The sequence below is a fragment of the Balaenoptera acutorostrata genome, chromosome 1, assembly GCF_949987535.1.
Source record: "Balaenoptera acutorostrata chromosome 1, mBalAcu1.1, whole genome shotgun sequence".
In the NCBI taxonomy this organism is placed as follows: Eukaryota; Metazoa; Chordata; class Mammalia; order Artiodactyla; family Balaenopteridae; genus Balaenoptera; species Balaenoptera acutorostrata.
Window position 1 is genome coordinate 131,782,770 of NC_080064.1, and position 20,736 is coordinate 131,803,505.

Sequence of the window (20,736 nt, forward strand, 5' to 3'; positions counted from 1 at the left end):
GCTCAAAACTACATTTCTAAGACTTCCCTGCAGTTAGAGCTTGGATACAACTTAGGTTTTTCCATCAAGATAGACATCTGTGCTTGGAAGGCGAAGGGAAGCAGAGGCTAAATTTATGTGATGTGTTTATGGGCAAACATGTTCCAGCAGATGTGTTTATATCAGCCAAACTCCATACCTCACCCTGTGGAGGCATCTGTGGTGGCAGCAGGAGTTTCCTGCCCTTTGGGTGGATGCTCTAGTGGTCTGACTTTATAAGGCTCATGGCAGCCTCCTGGTTTCTGTTCCTCCGGCCCTTCCATCTATTGCAAGCACCTAATTTCCTGTGCTATATCCCTTTCATTGTGAAATAGAATGTTTTCTGCTTCCTGTACTAAATCATGAGTGATATGCATATAAGCCATAAACATAAAATCTTAAAGACGGAAGGACCTTCTTTGAGGCATCAACTCTATAATCAGTCAGCAAATCCCCAAACATCTACTTCCTAAATATCTCTTATGTCCAGTCTCTATGCTCCTTTCCCCTGACATTGCTCTAATTTAGGTCCTCCACATCTCTGCCTAGACTATTGAAATAACCTCCTGACTACTTGATTGTAGTCACTGCCCATTCTAGTTTCCATGTGAATCGGATCTTTTCTGATCTTATCACTTCCTTGTTCAAAATTCTTGAATGGACCACCATAACCTAGAGGATGGTATCCAAACGCTTGAGTGTGGCACTTCAATACCCTTCATAATCTGGGCCCTGCCTGTTTAATTCATCTGCTATTCCTGACACCTTATGGTTCAGCAACACTGAGCTAATTGCAGCTCGCTCTATCATGTTCTCTTACTTTTTTGTGTATTTGCACATATTTTTCTCTGTGGCTGTTGTATGTTCCTTGCCCATCGTCTACCCAGCAAGCATCTATTCTTCCTTCAAGACTCAGCTCTCTTCTTACTTCCTCTTGAAGTCTCTCTCATTCTTTTCCCAGGTGGACCTAGATGTTCTGGCTTGAGTGCCAGCACTCCAGTGAATTACACTTCCATTGTGATTTTGATCATCTCTCTCCATTAGACTGCATGTTTCTAGATGGAAATACTGTGTATTTGCATCTTTGAACCCCCAACAGACTGCTATAAGGTATGACATATGGTAGGTACTCAGAGAAGTGGAAGGAAGGGAGGGAGGGAAGAACAGGAAGAAGAAGGTATACGGAAGCAGGAAAGGTGGGTACAGAAATGAGACAGAACCAGAGACAAAATTAAGTGACTTTGCAATTCTGTCCTTTGAGTTCACTACTTTTACAAACGTATCATCTCCAAGAGTTAGCTCACCTCCTCAAATCAGGCCCTCCTAAATTTCCAGAAAATTAAGCTGTTTTTTTTCACTGTTGGCACAACAAAACCTTTCATTATAGTCCAGGTGCATAGCCTTTGTTTATATAGTCTATACTTCCAAAGCAAAAAGAAATAGAAGAACCATTGTTCCTCTGATCTCCCAGGGGTTTCACTTTACAGCTTTACTGACCATATCAGTTATTGTTTTAATTTTTGGAACCAGGACCAGTGATCTCATTGTTTCCCTTACCCCGTTCCTTTCTTCCTCTGTTCCCCGCTCCGCCTCCCCATTCTCCTATCCCTACCACACAGCCCTTCTCTTCCAGGTTGTACCAGGGCTCTACATCATGAAAAATACAAGGAAAAAGGACTTTTTACTTTAAGAAAAATAACTTCTCCCCCTTTCCCAATTTTTACATCAAAAGACGTTATTAAAAGCCATCTCTTCTACGTTTTGAGAACTGCAAGTTCTCTGGGGAAAGAAGGTGGTTGTTTAAGAGTAAGTCCCCTTAAAGCCAAACATTCAAGATAAGTAGGGGTGATTTGGTACAGTGGATTTTATGTAGAAGGCTTGAGTTCTTGTTCCAACTCTTTTACTTGTTAGCTCTGAGACCCTGAAGAACTAATTTCTAAACTTCTTGGAGTGACAATTGTTTCATTTGCAATTGAGAGGATTAGATTGATGATTTCCAAGGTCCTTCCTGCTCTGGGGTTCACTGGCTCTGCTATTTTTGGCATCTTGAATAATCAGAAGAAACCAGATTTAGTGTCTTACTAGAGCAAAAGTGGTAAACATAATGAGCATAAACTCTTAACATGCATCTATGTCTTCTTGTGTTAAGGTGAGGATCCTGACATATATGCCTCACCTGGTTATTTCTACTCAAAAATTTTAAGCATTCAGGGAAACTCTTCTGAAAAAGCTCCTCTAGATCCTCCTGCAGATGACTGTGGTGAAGGGATTGGCCATCGTCGGTGCTGGTGTCAGTGGCTTGGCCTCCATATGGTGTTGTCTGGAAGAGGAGCTGGAGCCCACCTGCTTTGAAAGGAGCAATGATGTTGGAGGCCTGTGGCAATTCTTGGTGAGTAGGACAATAGAAGGTAGATGGGACCTACTGTACATCATAGGGAACTCTGCTCAATATTCTGTATTGACCTAACTGGGAAAATAATTTGAAAAAGAATAGATACTTGTGTATGTATAACTGAATCACTTTGCTGTACACCTGAAACTAACACAACATTGCTAATCAACTGTACTCCAGTACAAAATAAAATTTTTTTTAAAAAGAGAAGAAAAAAATAGAAGGGTTACACTGCAAATCAATCTTGATCAGTTCCAATTCAGACTTGGGAGGTAGGTCACAATGACCTACTTCATTTTCAGATCTGGAAAATAAAATCTTATCTCTCCCATCCTACTAAAGTCCTATCACTTAAAACTATTTCACACCAGCAAGGCTTATCCTGGAGAGAACTTTCCAACTCATTAAACATTGTCACCTATGTGGCACAGCCCAAATCTCTAGGCAGTAAAGGGGTCAATAATTAACAGAAAAACCATACCACTGCCTCCCCATGTAACTGAAAGATTCTATTCCTATTGCTCGTAAATCCTGAGAACATGAGTGTGCTGGTGGGGGGCAGGGGGATGTAAAAAAGAAAAACCTAGACTGGGGTCAGAGGTCTCAACTCGGAACTTTTAAGCAAATAGATTTCAGGAAAGTCACTTTTTCCTTTCTGGACTTCAAATGCTCATTAGTCAAATGCAGAAGTTGGAAATTAAGTTACCGCTAATCTGCCTCCCAATTCCAATAGGATATAATTTTATAATTAACTCATGTCTATTGGGTACACATTATGTTATTATAAATGATGATTGTACGTGTGGTGTGTGTGGTTAGTAAATACGCTGTCAGGCCAAATCCAGAGAGAAAAATGATTATCTCTGCCATTCAGGCTCATTGCTGGAGAAAAAATATAATCAGGAAATATTCATTATAAACACAGTTTTTACATTTCAAAAGCCAAGTTTGGGGAAACTTCCAGCTTTTCTGTCCTAAAGTTCCCAGCAATTAGGATTGGATGTAGATGATACCTATTTGGCTTGAAGACATTATATCCACATGATTCATATTGCAACCACAGTCTGTCCTCATATCTGTCACTGCCCAACCTGCAACAACAGGTTGCTCCGGGGGTCATAAAACTCTGAAAATATTACATGAGATATAGATCATTAATTAGTATTTTTCATTAGGAATAATCAAGAGCTATTTTTTATTAATTCAATTTTTTAATTTACATTTGTTCAGGGAGATACCACCAGCTTAGCCTAAATCAAGAAATTGTTGTTTATTATCTTATTAGCAACAATTAAATGCTGCTTGAGCATCTATTTTTACAGTTTTGTACTAAGTCCTGGGATGACAAATATGTGACATAATCACCATACATAAATGATTTCTACTTCATTTGGTGTAGCAAGTCTTAATATAGGTCCACAATCCTTGACAGAAAATCATCAAAAACTCATTTAGTAGCAAAACCTGTCCTGAAGTCATATGGTCAAGAAACATGATTGAATTGCACCAGATCTCACTAGGACTATTATGGATAAAAACCCCAAAATCTAAAAATTCTAAAACATATCTGGTCCTAACAGTTCAAACAAGAGATTATAGAACTTTACAACAAGACAGCTCTTGGTGACTTTGAACTAAATAAACAAGTGCCTTGAGATTTAGATGAGGCTGGACTACTAGAATATTAGCAAGTCAAAAGAAACTTCCTACAGGGATAGCACTTAGCTGAGACTTGAAAGATGTTCTCGGACAAGAAAAGTGGAGAACCATTATGTGACACAGCTCCAGAGAGTGGCATTCTCAACAGGGCAGAACACAACGGTGTGCCAGTATCAGGTGGGAAAAAGGGGCTACTGGTCACCCTTCTAGATAGGGGTGACCAGCAATCCATGAAAGGCACAGAAGAAGGCAACGAACATGGTGTATCCAAGAATCTGTGAGTCAACCAGTGCAGCCAGATCCGAAAATTTATTTAAAGGAGCATTAGATGATAGATCAATAAGATGCAAAGTCAGACTCTGGGTTATCCACAAGAGGGGAATGTCTCTTTTCCATAAAGTCACTGTGCATAAGCAGAATTATACTCAAAAGCCCTATGGGGATGTAAACATATACAAATATTCTAAATTTTAGCCCTCTCCATACACCCCACCCCTTCCTTATTTTCTAAGAAAAGTTGCTTGGTACACTGCATGATCAGAGAGGAATTTTTGAAAAATGTGTTACATAAGCTTTCATCTTGCAAGTCCTGTTAGGCAGAAGGTATTCCAGAAGAGAGAAACTTGATAATTCTGAACTTTTCACAGTGTGCTTTTTCTGTAAAATGAAAACCAAATGGAGTTTAAATACTAGCAGGCTGAATGTGAGCATGTCTTAGGTTTAATGTACTCCAATATAGGACCTCATGACCTCTAAAGATTTTATTGTTGCTGTAATAAGAGGTTGCTCAACAAGCCATGTACAATAGGTCAGTATCACTTTGATTGCAAAGGGGAAAATAATAGAACCAGAACTATCTGAACTTTTGTTTCACTCATTCATTCACTTATTCATTCAGCAAATAAATATTTGAGTTCATTATGCATAGGGTACTATGTTAGGCATAGCTGCATATAAGAAGTACAGCAGGCAGACAGTATTCTAAAAGCAGAGAGAAAAGAAGTACTAGAATAATCATAATCCAAATGAATAGGACAGAGTATGATTAGGGCAGTAAAGACAATTAGAGCTTGGTGGAATGACTTCCAATTGGTGGGAGGGAAGACAAGGAAAGGCATGAGAAGGGAGACAGCTTTTAAGCTGGACACTGAGGGTATATTTAGACAAGCAAAAATGGGACTTGATAAGCAGAGATGGAATATCAAAGACCATCAAGGCAGACTGCTAAAATGCATGCACAATAGTCTTGAATTAACCTCTGACCTTGCCCTCAATTGCCTTATGTTCTAGTGGGGATGATGGGAGATGGACACAGTTATAACCCAAGACAGACAGTGATAATGTGCCCCATAGCTGCTTGGCATCTAGGTCTAGGACAAGCTCTCTCAGCCAGAGGCAGAGTCTGAGCTTAATTTCCTCCTTACTGGCTCAAACCACCCCACATATTGAAATAATGAAAATGTGAGCTCTCTGGAGCAATTGTCTGTTGTTATATAATACTTCTGTTTTCCTTTGTTTGGAGAACATCCTTTTAGGGAAAATTCCAAGGAGCTGTAGGGCACGTACTCTTCTCTCCTCATGTTACAACTGGCTGGAGTCCAGGGATGAAAGAGCAGGGATTCATTAACGATGGAAATAATGTGAGGTCCTATCACCTTTGTTTCCCGGAGCAGAATCTTACATTTTTTTAAAACAGTCCGCAACCCGCAGTTCAGCCCTCCTTTCAGTGGGCAGCTGAGAAAGCTCCTTCTCACAACCATCAACAAAAGTTACAAGCTATGCGTGAATAGTACAGACTCAAACATGAGAACCTTCCAAGCATGAGCCTTCACCCTTTTTCTGACCTTAGCAGAAATCTCCAAGAGAGGTTTTAAAATTTTTTAAATCTCTGAGCTTCGTTATTAGGAGAAATACAGCAACCATGAGTAGAGGAGGCTTTTGTCATGCAAGAGGAAACAGTGAGGCCTGAGGCAGCCCATCAGAGACACAATCCTTTCATTCGGGGTTGTTGGGCTGGAGGGAAGTAGATGTCTTGAATCCAGGAGCAATATAACATTCCATCCTTTTCCTTCATTTCATGAAAGTTCCTTCAGAATATGGGGAAAGAGAGGCTGCCAGCTTTTAGATGTACTTTCAAGGCAGCACATTGTGTGAATTTTTATCCTGTTCTTGAAACAGAGAGGAAATGTTTATTTTGAAGTTAGCCTTCAACTGCTCCTCAAAAGAAGCCACTTTTCAGTTACACAGAGGTTTTTGGGGTTTTTTTAACATCTTTATTGGAGTATAATTGCTTTACAGTGGTGTGTTAGTTTCTGCTGTATCACAAAGTGAATCAGCTATACGTATACATATATCCCCATATCCCCCTCCCTCCCACCCTCCCTATCCCACCCCTCTAGGTGGTCACAAAGCACCAAGCTGATCTCCCTGTGCTATGCAGCTGCTTCTCACTAGCTATCTATTTTACATTTGTCCATGCCACTCTCTCACTTCATCCCAGCTTACCCTTCCCCCTCCCTGTGTCCTCAAGTCCATTCTCTACATCTTGCGACTTTATTCCTGTCCTGCCCCTAGGTTCTCCAGAACCTTTTTTTTTTTTTTTTAGATTCCATATATGTGCGTTAGCATGCAGTATTTGTATTCCTCTTTCTGACTTATTTCACTCTCTATGACAGACTCTAGGTCCATCCACTTCACTACAAATAACTCAATTTTGTTTCTTTTAATAATCCATTGTATATATGTGCCACATCTTCTTTATCCATTCATCTGTCAATGGACACTTAGGTTGCTTCCATAACCTGGCTATTGTAAATAGTACTGCAATGAACATTGGGGTACATGACTCTTTTTGAATTATCGTTTTCTCCGGGTATATTCCCAGTAGTGGGATTGCTGGGTCGTATGGTAGTTCTATTTTTAGTTTTTTAAGGAACCTCCATACAGTTCTCCATAGTGGCTGTATCAATTTACATTCCCATCAACAGTGCAAGAGGGTTCCCTTTTCTCCACACCCGCTCCAGCATTTATTGTTTGTAGATTTTTTGATGATGGCCATTCTGACTGGTGTGAGGTGATACCTCATTGTAGTTTTGATTTGCGTTTCCCTAATGATTAGTGATGTTGAGCATCCTTTCATGTGTTTATTGGCCATCTGTATGTCTTCTTTGGAGAAATGTCTATTTAGGTCTTCTGCCCATTTTTGGATTGGGCTGTTTGTTTGGGTTTTTTTTGATATTGAGCTGCATGAGTTCCTTGTATATTTTGGAGATTAATCCTTTGTAAGTTGCTTCATTTACCAGTATTTTCTCCCATTCTGAGGGTTGTCTTTTCGTCTTGTTTATGGTTTCCTTTGCTGTGCAAAAGCTTTTAAGTTTCATTAGGTCCCACTTGTTTATTTTTGTTTTTATTTCCCTTTCTCTAGGAGGTGGGTCAAAAGAGGATCTTGCTGTGATTTACGTCATAGAGTCAATTACACAGAGGTTTTAAAATAAGATGCCAAGATTTAACACAAGTTCTAAGGCTTCTTATTTCCTCTGTTTCTTTGGTGAGGAGTGAATACCACTAACTGGTGAGTTCAGGAAACCCTCAAGCACAGAATTCATTTAGAATACAGAAGTAGTTCTCAGGTGTGGTCCCTGGACCAGCCATGTCAGCAACACGTGGATTTGTCAGAAATGCACATTTTCAGGCCCCACCCCAGACAACTGAGCCAGAAATTCTGAGGTGGGGCCCCAGAAGCTGTAGTCTAAGGAGCCCTTAAGGTGAATCTGATTACCCTGGGAAACGACTTCATTTAGAAGGTTCTGTGGCTGGTGAAGAGTTCATTGAATTCCATATAGCCAATCAAATAGGCTAAAAGCCACAGCCTCCATTGGACTATTTAGTTATGTTTTTGAACATAAGTATGAGATCAGAACCAGTGCTTTGACTGGAAAAAAAGAAAAAAGAAAAAAGAAAACTCTATGGGACTATAAACACAGAGCTAAACAGGGGGTAATTAGAGTAAAAGGACCAAGGTGGAGGGTTTACCAGTTCTGTGCCACGTGCTATCCTGAAGGCTTTCCTTTCCAGATCTTACAGAAAGCTGTCAATTTTTTTCATGTTTTTTTTTAATACATTAAGAAGGTTTTTAATATATTAATATTCAACTGAGCATTGAATATTCACTGAGGGGAATGCCATTCTTGGTTTCCCTTTTAAGCTTATTATTCTCCCTAGGACAATGAAGAAGAAGGCAGAGCCAGCATTTACCAGTCTGTATTCATCAACTCATCCAAAGAGATGATGTGCTTTCCAGACTTCCCATACCCTGATGATTACCCCAACTATCTGCACAAAAGCAAGCTCCAGGAATACATAAAGACATTTGCTCAAAAGAAGGATCTTTTAAGATATATACAGTTTGAAGTAAGGGCCTTATAACTTGTGCTGTTGATATCAATATGTTTATGGATTAGAGGAGAAGCAGGGATACATCACTGTATCCTAGAAATCAGAGTCAAATGTTTGGACATCTCGCCAATCAAGTGTTGGTTCAGATTATAAAGTATTCATGAATTGTTTTTGTTTCCCCTTAAAACACGTTCTTCACTAGTCTGTAAGAGAGTTTAAAACACCATAGAAAATGCTGGAGGCAGCTGTACCAGCGTAGTGCACTTTCCACCCTCATACACTTATGTTTTAGAAACAACCCCAAAGTCTCTAGGTTGTATTTCGACTTCTGTAGGTTCAATGTCAAGGAGTTGTGGTTCCAATAAATGTGGCATTCATTAGAAATGCTGCCATTATGAAGAGAGCAACAATGTAAATGAATGATTAAAATAGTCATCGCCCTCATTCTTCACCCACTTAGTTCCTTAGATAGGAGCCTTAGGAGTTACGGCATAGAGGCATTGCCTCTGTAAATATCAGTAATACTTTACAGTTGTTTGAACTCAACCTCAATTCATTACTGTTAAATGCAGAACACATATATGTAGTGAGAAAAATAAGCAGCAGAATTATGAATAGGGATTTTAATTAATATAATTTTATTTAATTATCTAATTATTATTTAAAATAATTTTACCTACATCAACATAATAGTCATACAATGGAAGTGACTAATATTTCCAAGGGATAGTGTCTATACATTGCAAAACAGAGATCAAGGATTGAAGCCTGAGATAATCCCATATTTATGGAGTAGATAGAAGAGAAGGCCAGAGAGGAAGAAGCCATGAATGTCAGTGGAGGGTGGCAGTAAGCAAATGACATGGCACCTTTCATAAGAATACTCAGTATACCCTGAATCTACTAACTAGATGTCAAAAAAGTAAATATACCCCAGTGAGCAATTTTCCTTGTGAGATGTGAAGATTCACAGTGACTCCTATTTTGATGCCATTCCATATAATTCTCAATGACCAGGAGAGCACATAATTATTTTCTCCACAGAAACACTGCAAGGAAACAAACAAAAAAACCATAGGATTGTAAATAGAAGGAATTTCTTTCTGGTTTTCTTTAAGACCCTGGTTACTAGTATAAAGACATGTCTCAGCTTCTTAGTCACTGGCCAATGGGAAATTGTTTTGGAAAAGGATGGGAAGCAGTAATCTACTATTTTTGATGCTGTAATGATTTGTTCAGGACATCACATATACCCCAACCTACCAACGGATTCCTTTCCTGGTACGTTTGGAAAATATGTAATAATCTGGGGATTTATACACAAACATCAAGGACTGAAATAGAGCTATCCACAGATTGTACATAATGATTGTTCTTAACGTTCCAAATATTTCAAAACAAAAATTTTAAGTGTGACAATATGTGAAATATAGTAATAATTGCCCTATACTAAAAGAATCAAGGACTTGCAGGTCAGAGATTAGATGAAAAAACAGGTCTGTAGAGAGGAAACCTGGGTTTTAAAATTTCTATATCCACATTTTGCAAATTAACTTTAGAAATCACAGTGAGTGTGTGGGTGAGTGTGTGAGGGGGGTGTGTAGGTACACATTCCATTACGCTACAAAAGTGGCAAACAGCAAATAGATACATTACACAAGCTACCTTCCTTCCTTCTTCCTTCCTTCTTCCTTCCTTTCTTCTTCCTCCTTCCCTTCTTTCCTCCCTCGCTTCTTTATCTTCCTTCCTTCCTTATTTCCTTCTTTCTTTCATTCCTTCCTTCCTCCCTTCTTTCCTTGCAACAGGAACACATGTCCCCCCTCAAAACTATTAGCACTCACACCTCAAGGCATGATGTTCATAAGGCAAGGTAATTAAAAGGTAGAGATTAAGGGAGAACAGAAGATTGAAACCATTAATGCTAAGAGGCGGTATATTTAGGGGTTCTGAGTGTAGAACACCTAGGCTCAACTCCTTATTCTACTAGATCCTTACCATGTGACCCTAGACAAGTCACTTAACTTCTTTGCCTGAATTTCCTGGCCTTTTAAAATTGAGATAATACTAGTTACTACCATTCAGAGATGTTATCAAGATTAAATGGCTAAGACATGTAAATCCTTTAGCAGAGGGCCTAGCCCACAGTAAGTACTCAATAAATACTATTATTATTACCAAATATAAGTTCAAATACCTTAAGGTATTTTTCTAAGGCTCTAAAAGTAATTAGTTAGGGATTTAGTGTCAAAAATCACTAAAAGGATAAGTGCATTTCAATTAGGGAAATTTTTTAAATTAAGATTGCCAATAGAATTAAAAATAAAACATAGCAAAAAAAAGTGAGTCGATCATTTCTTCTGAAAATCAACTCAAACCACTCCCCATGTTCTGTTTAGGCCTAGACCAGTTTCAAGGCCACTACCTCCACAGCCGGGACTATAAGGGCCCAGAAGTGTTCAAGGGGAAGAGGGTCCCGTGACTGGCCTGGGAAACTCAGGATGTGACATTGCTGTTGAGCTCAGTCATCTGGCTACACAAGTACATGATATAAAAGGTTTGGGGAAATAAACCTAGAGTATGGCTGTGCTACTACAGCATTAGCCCAGGCACTGAGGATGGTATTTACCACATCATACCACAAGGAATCTACCTGCTGTATATGCCCATTAAATCAAGGAGGACTTGAGACATTCTCCCTGTGAAGAAAGGTAATGTGGCCCATGCTAGTAAGGAAGTATAATCTGCTGGAACCAGAGGTAAGGGCATGTGCATGTGTATATATGTAAATATGCATTTTTTGTTTTAATTTTATGTTCTGATCACCTCCAAGCAAACTGGTTGCTAGTCAAGCTCTGCTTTTATTTATTTAATAGTATTTCTTAAAACCTATCATGCAACAGTACTGTGCTTACCACTCTGAAGTTCTGGAAGATACACAAGATTTAGGTCTTACTGTTGTTTACCCATTTAACAGCCAGTGCTCAACAAATATCAGGCACTTTTTATGTGTCAGCACTGCGTCAGACTAGAAATAAACACAGAAATAAGTCAGACCACTTCTTGACTTCAAGGAGCAATAGATAGGTGGAGGTAGAATGACAGGTACACAGACCATCACAAGAGGAGGCAATGAGACCGGTGATATTAGGTGTGGCAGTAGCAGCACCGTGAATAGAGAATCGAACTTAGCCTGGATGAAGTTGTCAAAGAAGGCTTCCCAGAGGACTCCACGATGAATCATACATGACCAATAAACCCAGAAGTACTTAAAATATTTTTAAGGAAATAGGTGCTCAATAAATAAATTCTTAAATGGATGTTTACAAAATACCTCAGGATTTTTTAAAGTCAAATTCCCTTGGGTTGTCACAAAAATGATAAAATAGACAAGCAGCCAGGCTTGTCTCAGGCTGAGGCAGCTGCCACAGTTTGGAATGTCTAGCAGAGGTCCTGGAGTGGGTGTGCAGGGAGGACTGGAAAAGGAGACCAGGCACAGAGAACAGAATTAAATCCCTGGCATCTCCTCAACCTAATTTCAGCTAGGGATTTAGCTGCATTTCCCCCACTCAACTCAGCAACTACTACCACCCACCACCACTGGGGCTCACTGGATTGACTGACCTTTATTAGACCTACCATCTTAGTCCTATGAGTCTGCAAAGAGTAAACTTATCACAGTTGTATACAGAACCCTCTTATTCCAAGATGTCACTTTGTTGTTCTTTCAGAACCTATGTACTCGTCTTCTGTGGTGGAGAGAGAGACGGTAGTTCTGCCTCTATCTAGTTTCAATCATGGACTATTCATCTTGACCCACCTCTTTAAAAGTGCTCCTACCTGGATATTAAGGGAAATGTATGGAGATGTCCATAGAATTGTGTTATATTTGCTTAATACTTAAAGAGTGATGTTGAAATCTATGTTGCCTCCCCCACCAGGTCATTATCAGCACCAGAAATGGTTCCTGGGTCATGAATCAGATTTGGGATGACGGCTATCCTTGGGACGTAGTGTATGTTACCCGCTTTGCATTCTTTCTCCGAAAGCCCTTCCTTCATCTGTCTCTGACTGGTTATATGTCAAGGAGATGAGCACGTGGTTTAAGCATGAGAACTACGGCCTGATGCCTTTAAATGGTACTACAAATAATACATATTTTATTATTCAAAAAAAAAGGAGCACTGGTTTAAGTTGAATTCTTTCTCTCTAGGTCTTGCTTTAGTGGCCTCATTGAGGCTGGTGGAATTAAATTAAGGACTGCATAGGTGACATGGTACACTCAGAGACCATGAACGGAATGAAAATCTTATTGAAATTAGTCTAGTAGGAAAAGGAGTAAGAAAGAATACAAAATGGGGATGGATCAGGCCACTAGATCACCCTAACATGCAGGGTTCATTTATGGTTGCTACAAACCATAGCACAGAATTTTGAGGGCTGAGCCAATTCATAAATGGCTTTATTGAGGAATATCTTGTCCATGCTTATGGATGAATAGGGATAGCAATAATAAGACCTACTCCTCAAGACTGTTGTGGTATTCAGTAATATTTAAAATGTAGGAATTACTTTGTGAACTATAAAGCTTTACAAATATCAGCTCTTATTAATGTCTTCTAATAGGCTTCTGAGAAGCAATTAACAAAATATTGTTAATCAACATGTCTCAGCAAGTAGAAAGTCTCAAAAGGAAAGTGCACATATCCATGGAAGGATTGACATTTCTGCAGGACAGTCACAGAACTGATGTAGTCTGTCAAATTAATGATTCATTTATTTACTTCTCTATAGAGACAAAGCCCAACACCTACTAATTAGAAAGGCATTCTAGGTAGAAGAATCAGTATATCAATAGAAAAAAAGAATATTTAAGTGGGTAAGAAAAGGATTCCTTAGAAATCTCATCTTTGGTCCACGCTAGCAAAAGTGTTTCATTCTGTTTAGAAAAACAGGTTTAAAAAAAGTAAGAGCAAATTGTAAATTGGAGTAGTAAATACCAGGTTTAGTAGCCAAACCCTCACTCTGCAGCACTTATCCTACCTTATCTGGCAGACTGCTACATCCATAAGAGAAAAATGTTGATTTCATGCATTTAAAATTATTTTTAATGTAATAGAAGTTTCAAAGCCTGAACTGGTTAAGATTTTTTGTCTTGTAAGAGTAACTGCAAACTGTATTTTTGCTTTGTCCTTCAGACAATTAAAACACGGGGAGGGAGAAGGGTAAGCTGGGATGAAGTGAGAGTGGCATGGACATATATACACTACCAAATGTAAAATAGATAGCTAGTGGGAAGCAGCCGCATAGCACAGGGAGATCAGCTCGGTGCTTTGTGACCACCTGGAGGGGTGGGATGGGGAGGGTGGGAGGGAGATGTAAGAGGGAGGGGATGTGGGGATATATGTATACATATAGCTGATTCACTTTGTTATACAGCAGAAACTAACACACCATTGTAAAGCAATTATACTCCAATAAAGATGCTAAAAACAACAACAACAACATAGTTTTGGAAATCCATTCATTCTAAGAACTAAGCTCCCTCCCAGGAAGGGTTCCAGTTACCAAAAGGTGTTGATGACACCTTCTCACTCCTTCGTTGGTGGGGAGGGGTGATGTGGGAGAAAAACAGGTTTAGCTGTGACCTATTATTGCCACCTTATAAGGTAAAAGAAGAGGTTGCAGAATTATAGAGGTAGAGCACAGTGTGGAATGTAGAAACAAATTCTAAGATTTATAAAGTTTCTTAGGGTTTCAGGTTAGTTACAGGAAATTCCAGAATCCCTGAAGGAAACGTAAGTCAAAATGAAGAATGTCATCAAAAAAAACATCATTCCTAGAATTTTGGCAACTGAAGTGAAGTATCAAAGTTGTACTTTCTTTTGTGACCACAGTTGATGAAAGGAAATCAAACATGGCAATAAAACATCCTACCACAGTAGATCTGATTTCCTCATGTAAGATGAGAGCTTAGTTATAATAATAGTTCACTTAGAATAGTGCTGCCTTAACTACTAGGGATGTAATGTACAATATGATAAATATAATGAACACTGCTGTATGTTACATATGAAAGCTGTTAGGAGAGTAAATCCTGAGAGTTCTCACAATGAAAACTTTTTTTCTACTCTTTAATGTTGCATCAATATGAGATGATGAATGTGCACTAAACTCATTGTGATAATCAAATTAATTAATTAAATGCATATGAAAATGTAAATATAAAAATGGTACAGCTAAAAAAAATATTAAGTGCTCTACAGATAATTGTTCATTTGATTCTTGGAACAATCTTGCGAGGTAGATTGTATATTATCCCTATTTTCCATATAAGGAAACAAATACAGAGAAGTAGCAGCAAGTAAGAGAAAGAGCTAGGTTATGAACTTGGGCCATCTGGCTCCAGAGTCAGCACTCTTAACTTTATTATCACTAGGAATTAGGTTTATCCTCATCTATGTGGTCTCCAAATAGTATAAGTACCCACAAGAGAATCTTCAAGTTTCAAGGGGCCAAAAGAGGCAGCTCAGACAGATATTCTTTTTTTTACATTTTCTGTATTGAAGTATAGTTGATTTACAGTGTTTCAGGTATACAGAAAAGTGATTCAGTTACACATATATATTCCTTTTCAGATTCTTTTCCATTATAGGTTATTACAAGATATTGAATATAGTTCCCTGTGCTACACAGTAGGTCCTTGTTGTTTATCTATTTTATATATAGTAGTGTGTATCTGTTAATCCCATATTCCCAGTTTATCCCTCCTTGCTTTCCCCTTTGGTAACCATAAGTTTGCTTTCTATGTCTGTGAATCTATTTCTGCTTTGTAAATGAGTTCATTTGTATCATTTTTTTAGGTTCCACATATAAGTGATGTCATATGATATTTGTCTTTCTCTGTCTGACTTACTTCACTTAGTGTGATAATTTCTAGGTTCATTCATGTTGCTGCAAATGGCATTATTTCATTCTTTTTTATGGCTGAGTAATATTCCATTGTATATTCATACCATACCTTCTTTATCCATTCATCTGTCGATGGACATTTAGATTGTGTCCATGTCTTGGCTATTGTAAATAGTGTTACAATGAACATCGGGGTGCATGTATCTTTTCAAATTAGCATTTTCATCTTTTCCAGATATATGCCCAGGAGTGGGATTGCTGGATCATATGGTAACTCTGTTTTTAGTTTTTAAAGGAAACTCCATACTGTTTTCCAGAGTGGCTGTACCAATTTATACCCCAGCAACAGTATAGAAGGATTCCCTTTTTTCCACACCCTCTCCAGCATTTATTATTTATAGAATTTTTTATTGAAGTATAGTTGATTTACAATGTTTCAGGTGTATAGCAAAGTGATTCAGTTAAATATATACATATTCTTTTTCAGATTCTTTTACATTATAGGTTATTGCAACATATTGAATATAGTTCCCTGTGCTACACAGTAGGTCTTTATTGTTTATCTATTTTATATATAGTAATGTGTATCTGTTAGTCCCAAATTATTATTTGTAGACTTTTTGATGATGGCCATTCTGACTGGTATGAGGTGGTACCTCATTGTAGTTTTGATTTGCATTTCTCTAATAATTAGCAAAGTTGAACATCTTTTCATGTGCTTGTTGGCCATCTGTATGTCAGACAGATATTCCTAAGGATTGTTACTAGCAACAGGAAAGGACTTTCCCAAAAGAGAGTTTAGTTGTCTTCATGCTGACGTTTAACCGCTTAAATTTGTTCAGTGCTATGGACTGTTGCAAATATTTCTTGGAAATGAGGTACTTTAGAGCAAGGGCCTTTTTCTCTTGTTTCTCCACAGCACCCTGAGGAAAGAGCCTGTGTTCAATGATGAACTACCATCCCACATCCTATGTGGCACTGTGTTCATCAAGCCCAGTGTGAAGGAGTTCACAGAGACCTCAGCCATGTTTGAGGATGGGACAATGTTTGAGGCCATTGACGTTGTCATCTTTGCAACAGGCTATGGGTATGCCTACCCCTTCCTTGATGACTCCATCATCAAAAGCAGAAACAATGAGGTCACCTTGTTTAAAGGCATCTTCCCCCTGCTGATGGAGAAGCCAACCTTGGCTGTGGTTGACTTTGTCCGGTCCCTTGGGGCAGCCATCCTCACAGCTGGCCTGCAGACCCACTGGACAGTTAAAGTGTTTGCAAGTAAGTGGGCCATTCTGTCTTTCATTCATTTAGTGAACAAATATTTACTGAGCACATACTATACACCAAGCACTGTGCTAGGTGCTAGGGATATAAAGGGAATAAGATAGACATGATGCTTGACCTCACAGAGCTTAAAATAAGGTTGGGGGAATGCCACAATAGGGAAAGTTCTACAGTGTTCTGGTGAGGGGAATTGGGTAGTGAGTTATTCCATAAAAATGGAACAGCATGAGGAAAGATATAAAGGTAAGGTACAGCATGGAGTGTGTGAGGAACCAGAAACATTTTGGTGTAAGGAAATATAAAGCAGAGGCAGGCAGCAGCAAGAAATAGAGGAAGGAAACAGAGCATGGAGGGCCTTATAACCTATGTTAAAGAGCTTAGACTTCTCATAGGGGAATTGGTAGGACTTTGCAAGGCTATAAAGGCAAGAGAAGGACAGCAGTGGATCATTGCAATGTTAAGGTACATTGCAAAGGTTGAAAGGGCCCTGGTGGGTGTCAGGGCATGCTGGAGGCATTACTGGTGTCAACTGTGTCAGAATAACAGTGTTGGGCCACTCATACTCTGTTGATAATCTTCTCCTCCTTCCTCCCCCTGGACCCCATGGGCTTCAGGGACTACAAGTATGTTTGTGTGGGCAAATCAAGAATATGAGGAGAAAGGCAATATCTCAAATATCAATTTAATTTACTCCAATCATATTGATCACCACTATTATTGAAAGTGTCATTTTACTCAAGGGTACGAGAATCTTGGCCAATATAGGTGTACCTTACCTAACATACCGTCCATAAAAGCTTAGACTACAAGTAATGAAGAAAAAGTTAAAATCATAGAGTATATATGTATATTTTCTTAAAATATTGTGGATAAGTAAGCTTCTATTTCAAATGTACCATGCAAGATTGTTATTTTAAAAAACCCATTATGAAATCTTTTGTAAGGATGCTCACCTATAAAATGATTCTATTGTCTTTTTCTCTTGAAAAGCAAAACAGTGCCAAGCACCTGAGGCTTTATGGAAAAATCAGACATAGTTCATAAACCCAAGAAATTTACATAAAACAATGGGCATCATTTATTCATCCAGCAAATATTTACTGAGCACCTGCTATGCGCTAGGCTCTGTCTTGGCACTTAAGATACAACATCAAACAAAATGACCAAAATTCTGGTCCCTTACTTTCTAGTAGGGGCACAGCAAGTATCTGACCACAGGGTACCAGCAGGCTGAGGTGAGATGCTAACAATGACTGGGAAGTATTCATGAGAATGCCATAACTTCTCCTGCCATTGTTACAAAGGCAAATGAGCTACAGTTAGCAATTAGAAGAGGCCTCCACTAATATAGGTAAATTTATAAAAAACTAAAAATTTTCTGCTGCCCCTTAAAACATCTTCCTTGGCTGCAGGCTGATGCTGGAAAACCCAGGTTTCCTTCCATTGTCCGATTTTAATTGCCATAGACCTTATATTGAATTATTTTACCAGACTATTTCTTGAGAGAATTCTTAGTAAGAGGATGCAGAAAGAAATATGATGAAACTGGTAAGGTATTATATGCATGAGGCATGCTGAGGATTGACCCTCCATAATGTCATCAGGAATGTAAGATAGGGTGACTTGAAGCTAAAAACTTTTCCACTGTCACTATTTCATTGTAGGCCATCTTTGCCATTCCCAGAGCAGGTTCATTGGCTTCTCAGATCTTTGTTTCCGTGAAATGTTATTCTGCTAAACATACTAAAGATAGCTCCTCTTGATACAAAATCTTTTAGGGTCATAGTTCATAAACACTGAATGAAATTAATCATGTGTAATTACATATTTCTGATTTCTTTGTCTTTTTCAATATTTCTGTCTTCATTTCTTTTTTAGACTCATGGACCCTGCCAACTACAAATGAAATGATGGATGATATTGATGAGAAAATGGGGAAGAAACTCAAGTGGTAAGAGATGGTACTTGCTAATAAACAAATCCTAAAATTTTCCTATATGTGTAGGAAAACATTAATAGATTCTATAATCTTGTCACTAGTCAAAGTTCACATTTTTTAAACACTTGCTATAATCAAGCAGTATTTGATGGGCAAATAATTGTCATTGCACTTCTTCTGTGTAACTCTAGAGCACAGGTTCTCAGATGGGTGATTTTGTCCCCCAGGGGATATTTGGCAAAATCTGGAAACATTTTTGGTCATTGCAAGTGAAGAGGGCATGCTACTAACATCTAATGGGTAGAAACCGGAGATGCTGCTAAATATCCTACAGTGCAGAGAACAGTCCACCTAAACAAAGAATTATCCATCTCAAAATGCCAATAGTGCTGAGGATGAGAAATGACTCTGACTCTTTCCCCAACAGCTCCTTTCTCACCAGCCATGTGTCTGTCAGCAAACTAGCTAGCTGGAAACTTGAGCAGTGGCAGTGATGTAACAAGAAAACCAAATGAAGAATGAAATTGAGCTCACCTGCCCTCGTATTTTCTACTTACTACCTTTTATGTTAGAGGTCAATAGGAATAATGAGGAGGAAAAAGAGAAGCCTCAATGTCAATCTTATTGCTTAAATAAGGGTTTCTAAAAGCAAATGAGATCACACTCCAACTAAACGTATGAAACAATTTATCTTAGTAAATTGCAACAATATTAAAACTATACATAAACCCAATTTTAAATACATTGATATAAAAATCTAACATTAGGGGAGATCCTAAGCAATGTCATATAAAGAATAATCATGTATCAAAGACTAAACTAAGTTTATCAGTCACCTTGAGACCCTAGGGTCAGTTCACTCCAGGCTTCATGGCTAGAGACAAAAGCCCAAAATGACATCACACTTGAATAGAGGTTAGGAAGGAGAGGGAAAAATACAGCTCACTTACAGTCAAAGAACAAATGATAAATTCTATGTTGTGGAAAAAGGGAGGAGTGGGGGTATTAATGGAGGTGCTGACTAAAATGTTACTTTCCTGAGAGTAAAAAGTAAGAAATTTGTGCTTCTGTTTACAACTGTGGCACTCATTCCAATGTGTTCTTTTCTTTCCCCAGGTTTGGCCAGAGCCAAACTTTGCAGACAGATTACATCACATACATGGATGAGTTGGGCTCCTTCACGGGGGCCAAGACTAACATACCATGGCTCTTCCTCACTGATCCCCAGCTGGCCCTGGAGGTGTACTTTGGTCCTTGTAGCCCATACCAGCTTCGACTGATGGGACCAGGAAAGTGGGATGGGGCCAGAAATGCCATCCTGACCCAATGGGAAAGGACAGGAAAGCCAACCAGAACAAGAGCTGTCAGTGAATCTAAGAGACCCCAACCCTTTTACAATTTGCTTAAAACACTTTTATTCCCAGTGCTTCTTCTGGCTGTTTTACTTGCATTTTATTAATGGGAAAGTTCTTTGGGTTTCAGAGTTCAGCCTTGAAGTTCAATTGCAGATATGCATATACACATATTAAATTTCACAGTTGCTCTTTCCCTTCCTGCAGATTTAAAGTGAATCCTAGCCCATTTGACTAAAATCTAAATAAAATGGATAATAGCATCTCTCTTTAGATAAGAATCTAAATTGGCAAGTTTGGAGATACTCAAGATAAGGGAAAAGATGGGGGGGGTAAATGGGAGTGAGCACAGATTTACTGGCTGAACAAAGTTTAATCAACTTTTTAACGTGTGTTTTGTCATGGGGAGAATTTACATCACAACAATGTTGAGTCTTCTAACCCATGACACAGTATAGTTCTCCATTTATTTAGATCTCCTTTCTATCAGCAGTGTTTTGTAGTTTTTAGTGTCTTACCCATCTTACGTCAGATTTGTCCTAAGTATTACATATTTTTGAATATTATAAATAGTTGTTTAATTTTGTTTGATTTCTTATTGTTTATTGCTAAAAAATGCATTTATTTGTTCTAGGAACTTTATGTAGATTCCATATTTTCTATATAGACAATCATGTTGTCTGAAAATACAGTTTTACTTCTCCCATTTAAATTTGAATGTATTTTATTTCTTTTTCTTGCCTTATTGCACTGGCTAGAAACTCCAGAATTTTGGATAGAAATGGGGAGAT

General features: G+C 38.5%; 1 protein-coding gene across 1 annotated transcript; it reads left to right on the plus strand.

Moving 5' to 3' along the window:
* The first annotated feature begins 2,269 nt into the window (after window positions 1–2,269).
* On the plus strand, window positions 2,270–20,052 carry LOC103010111 (putative dimethylaniline monooxygenase [N-oxide-forming] 6). Its single transcript, XM_007165372.2, is given in 10 exon segments — window positions 2,270–2,407; window positions 8,291–8,479; window positions 9,583–9,745; window positions 10,861–10,935; window positions 10,938–11,002; window positions 12,403–12,505; window positions 12,508–12,600; window positions 16,292–16,648; window positions 18,533–18,605; window positions 19,710–20,052. Coding segments are annotated over 10 exon segments (1,599 nt in total).
* Window positions 20,053–20,736: the final 684 nt, after the last annotated feature.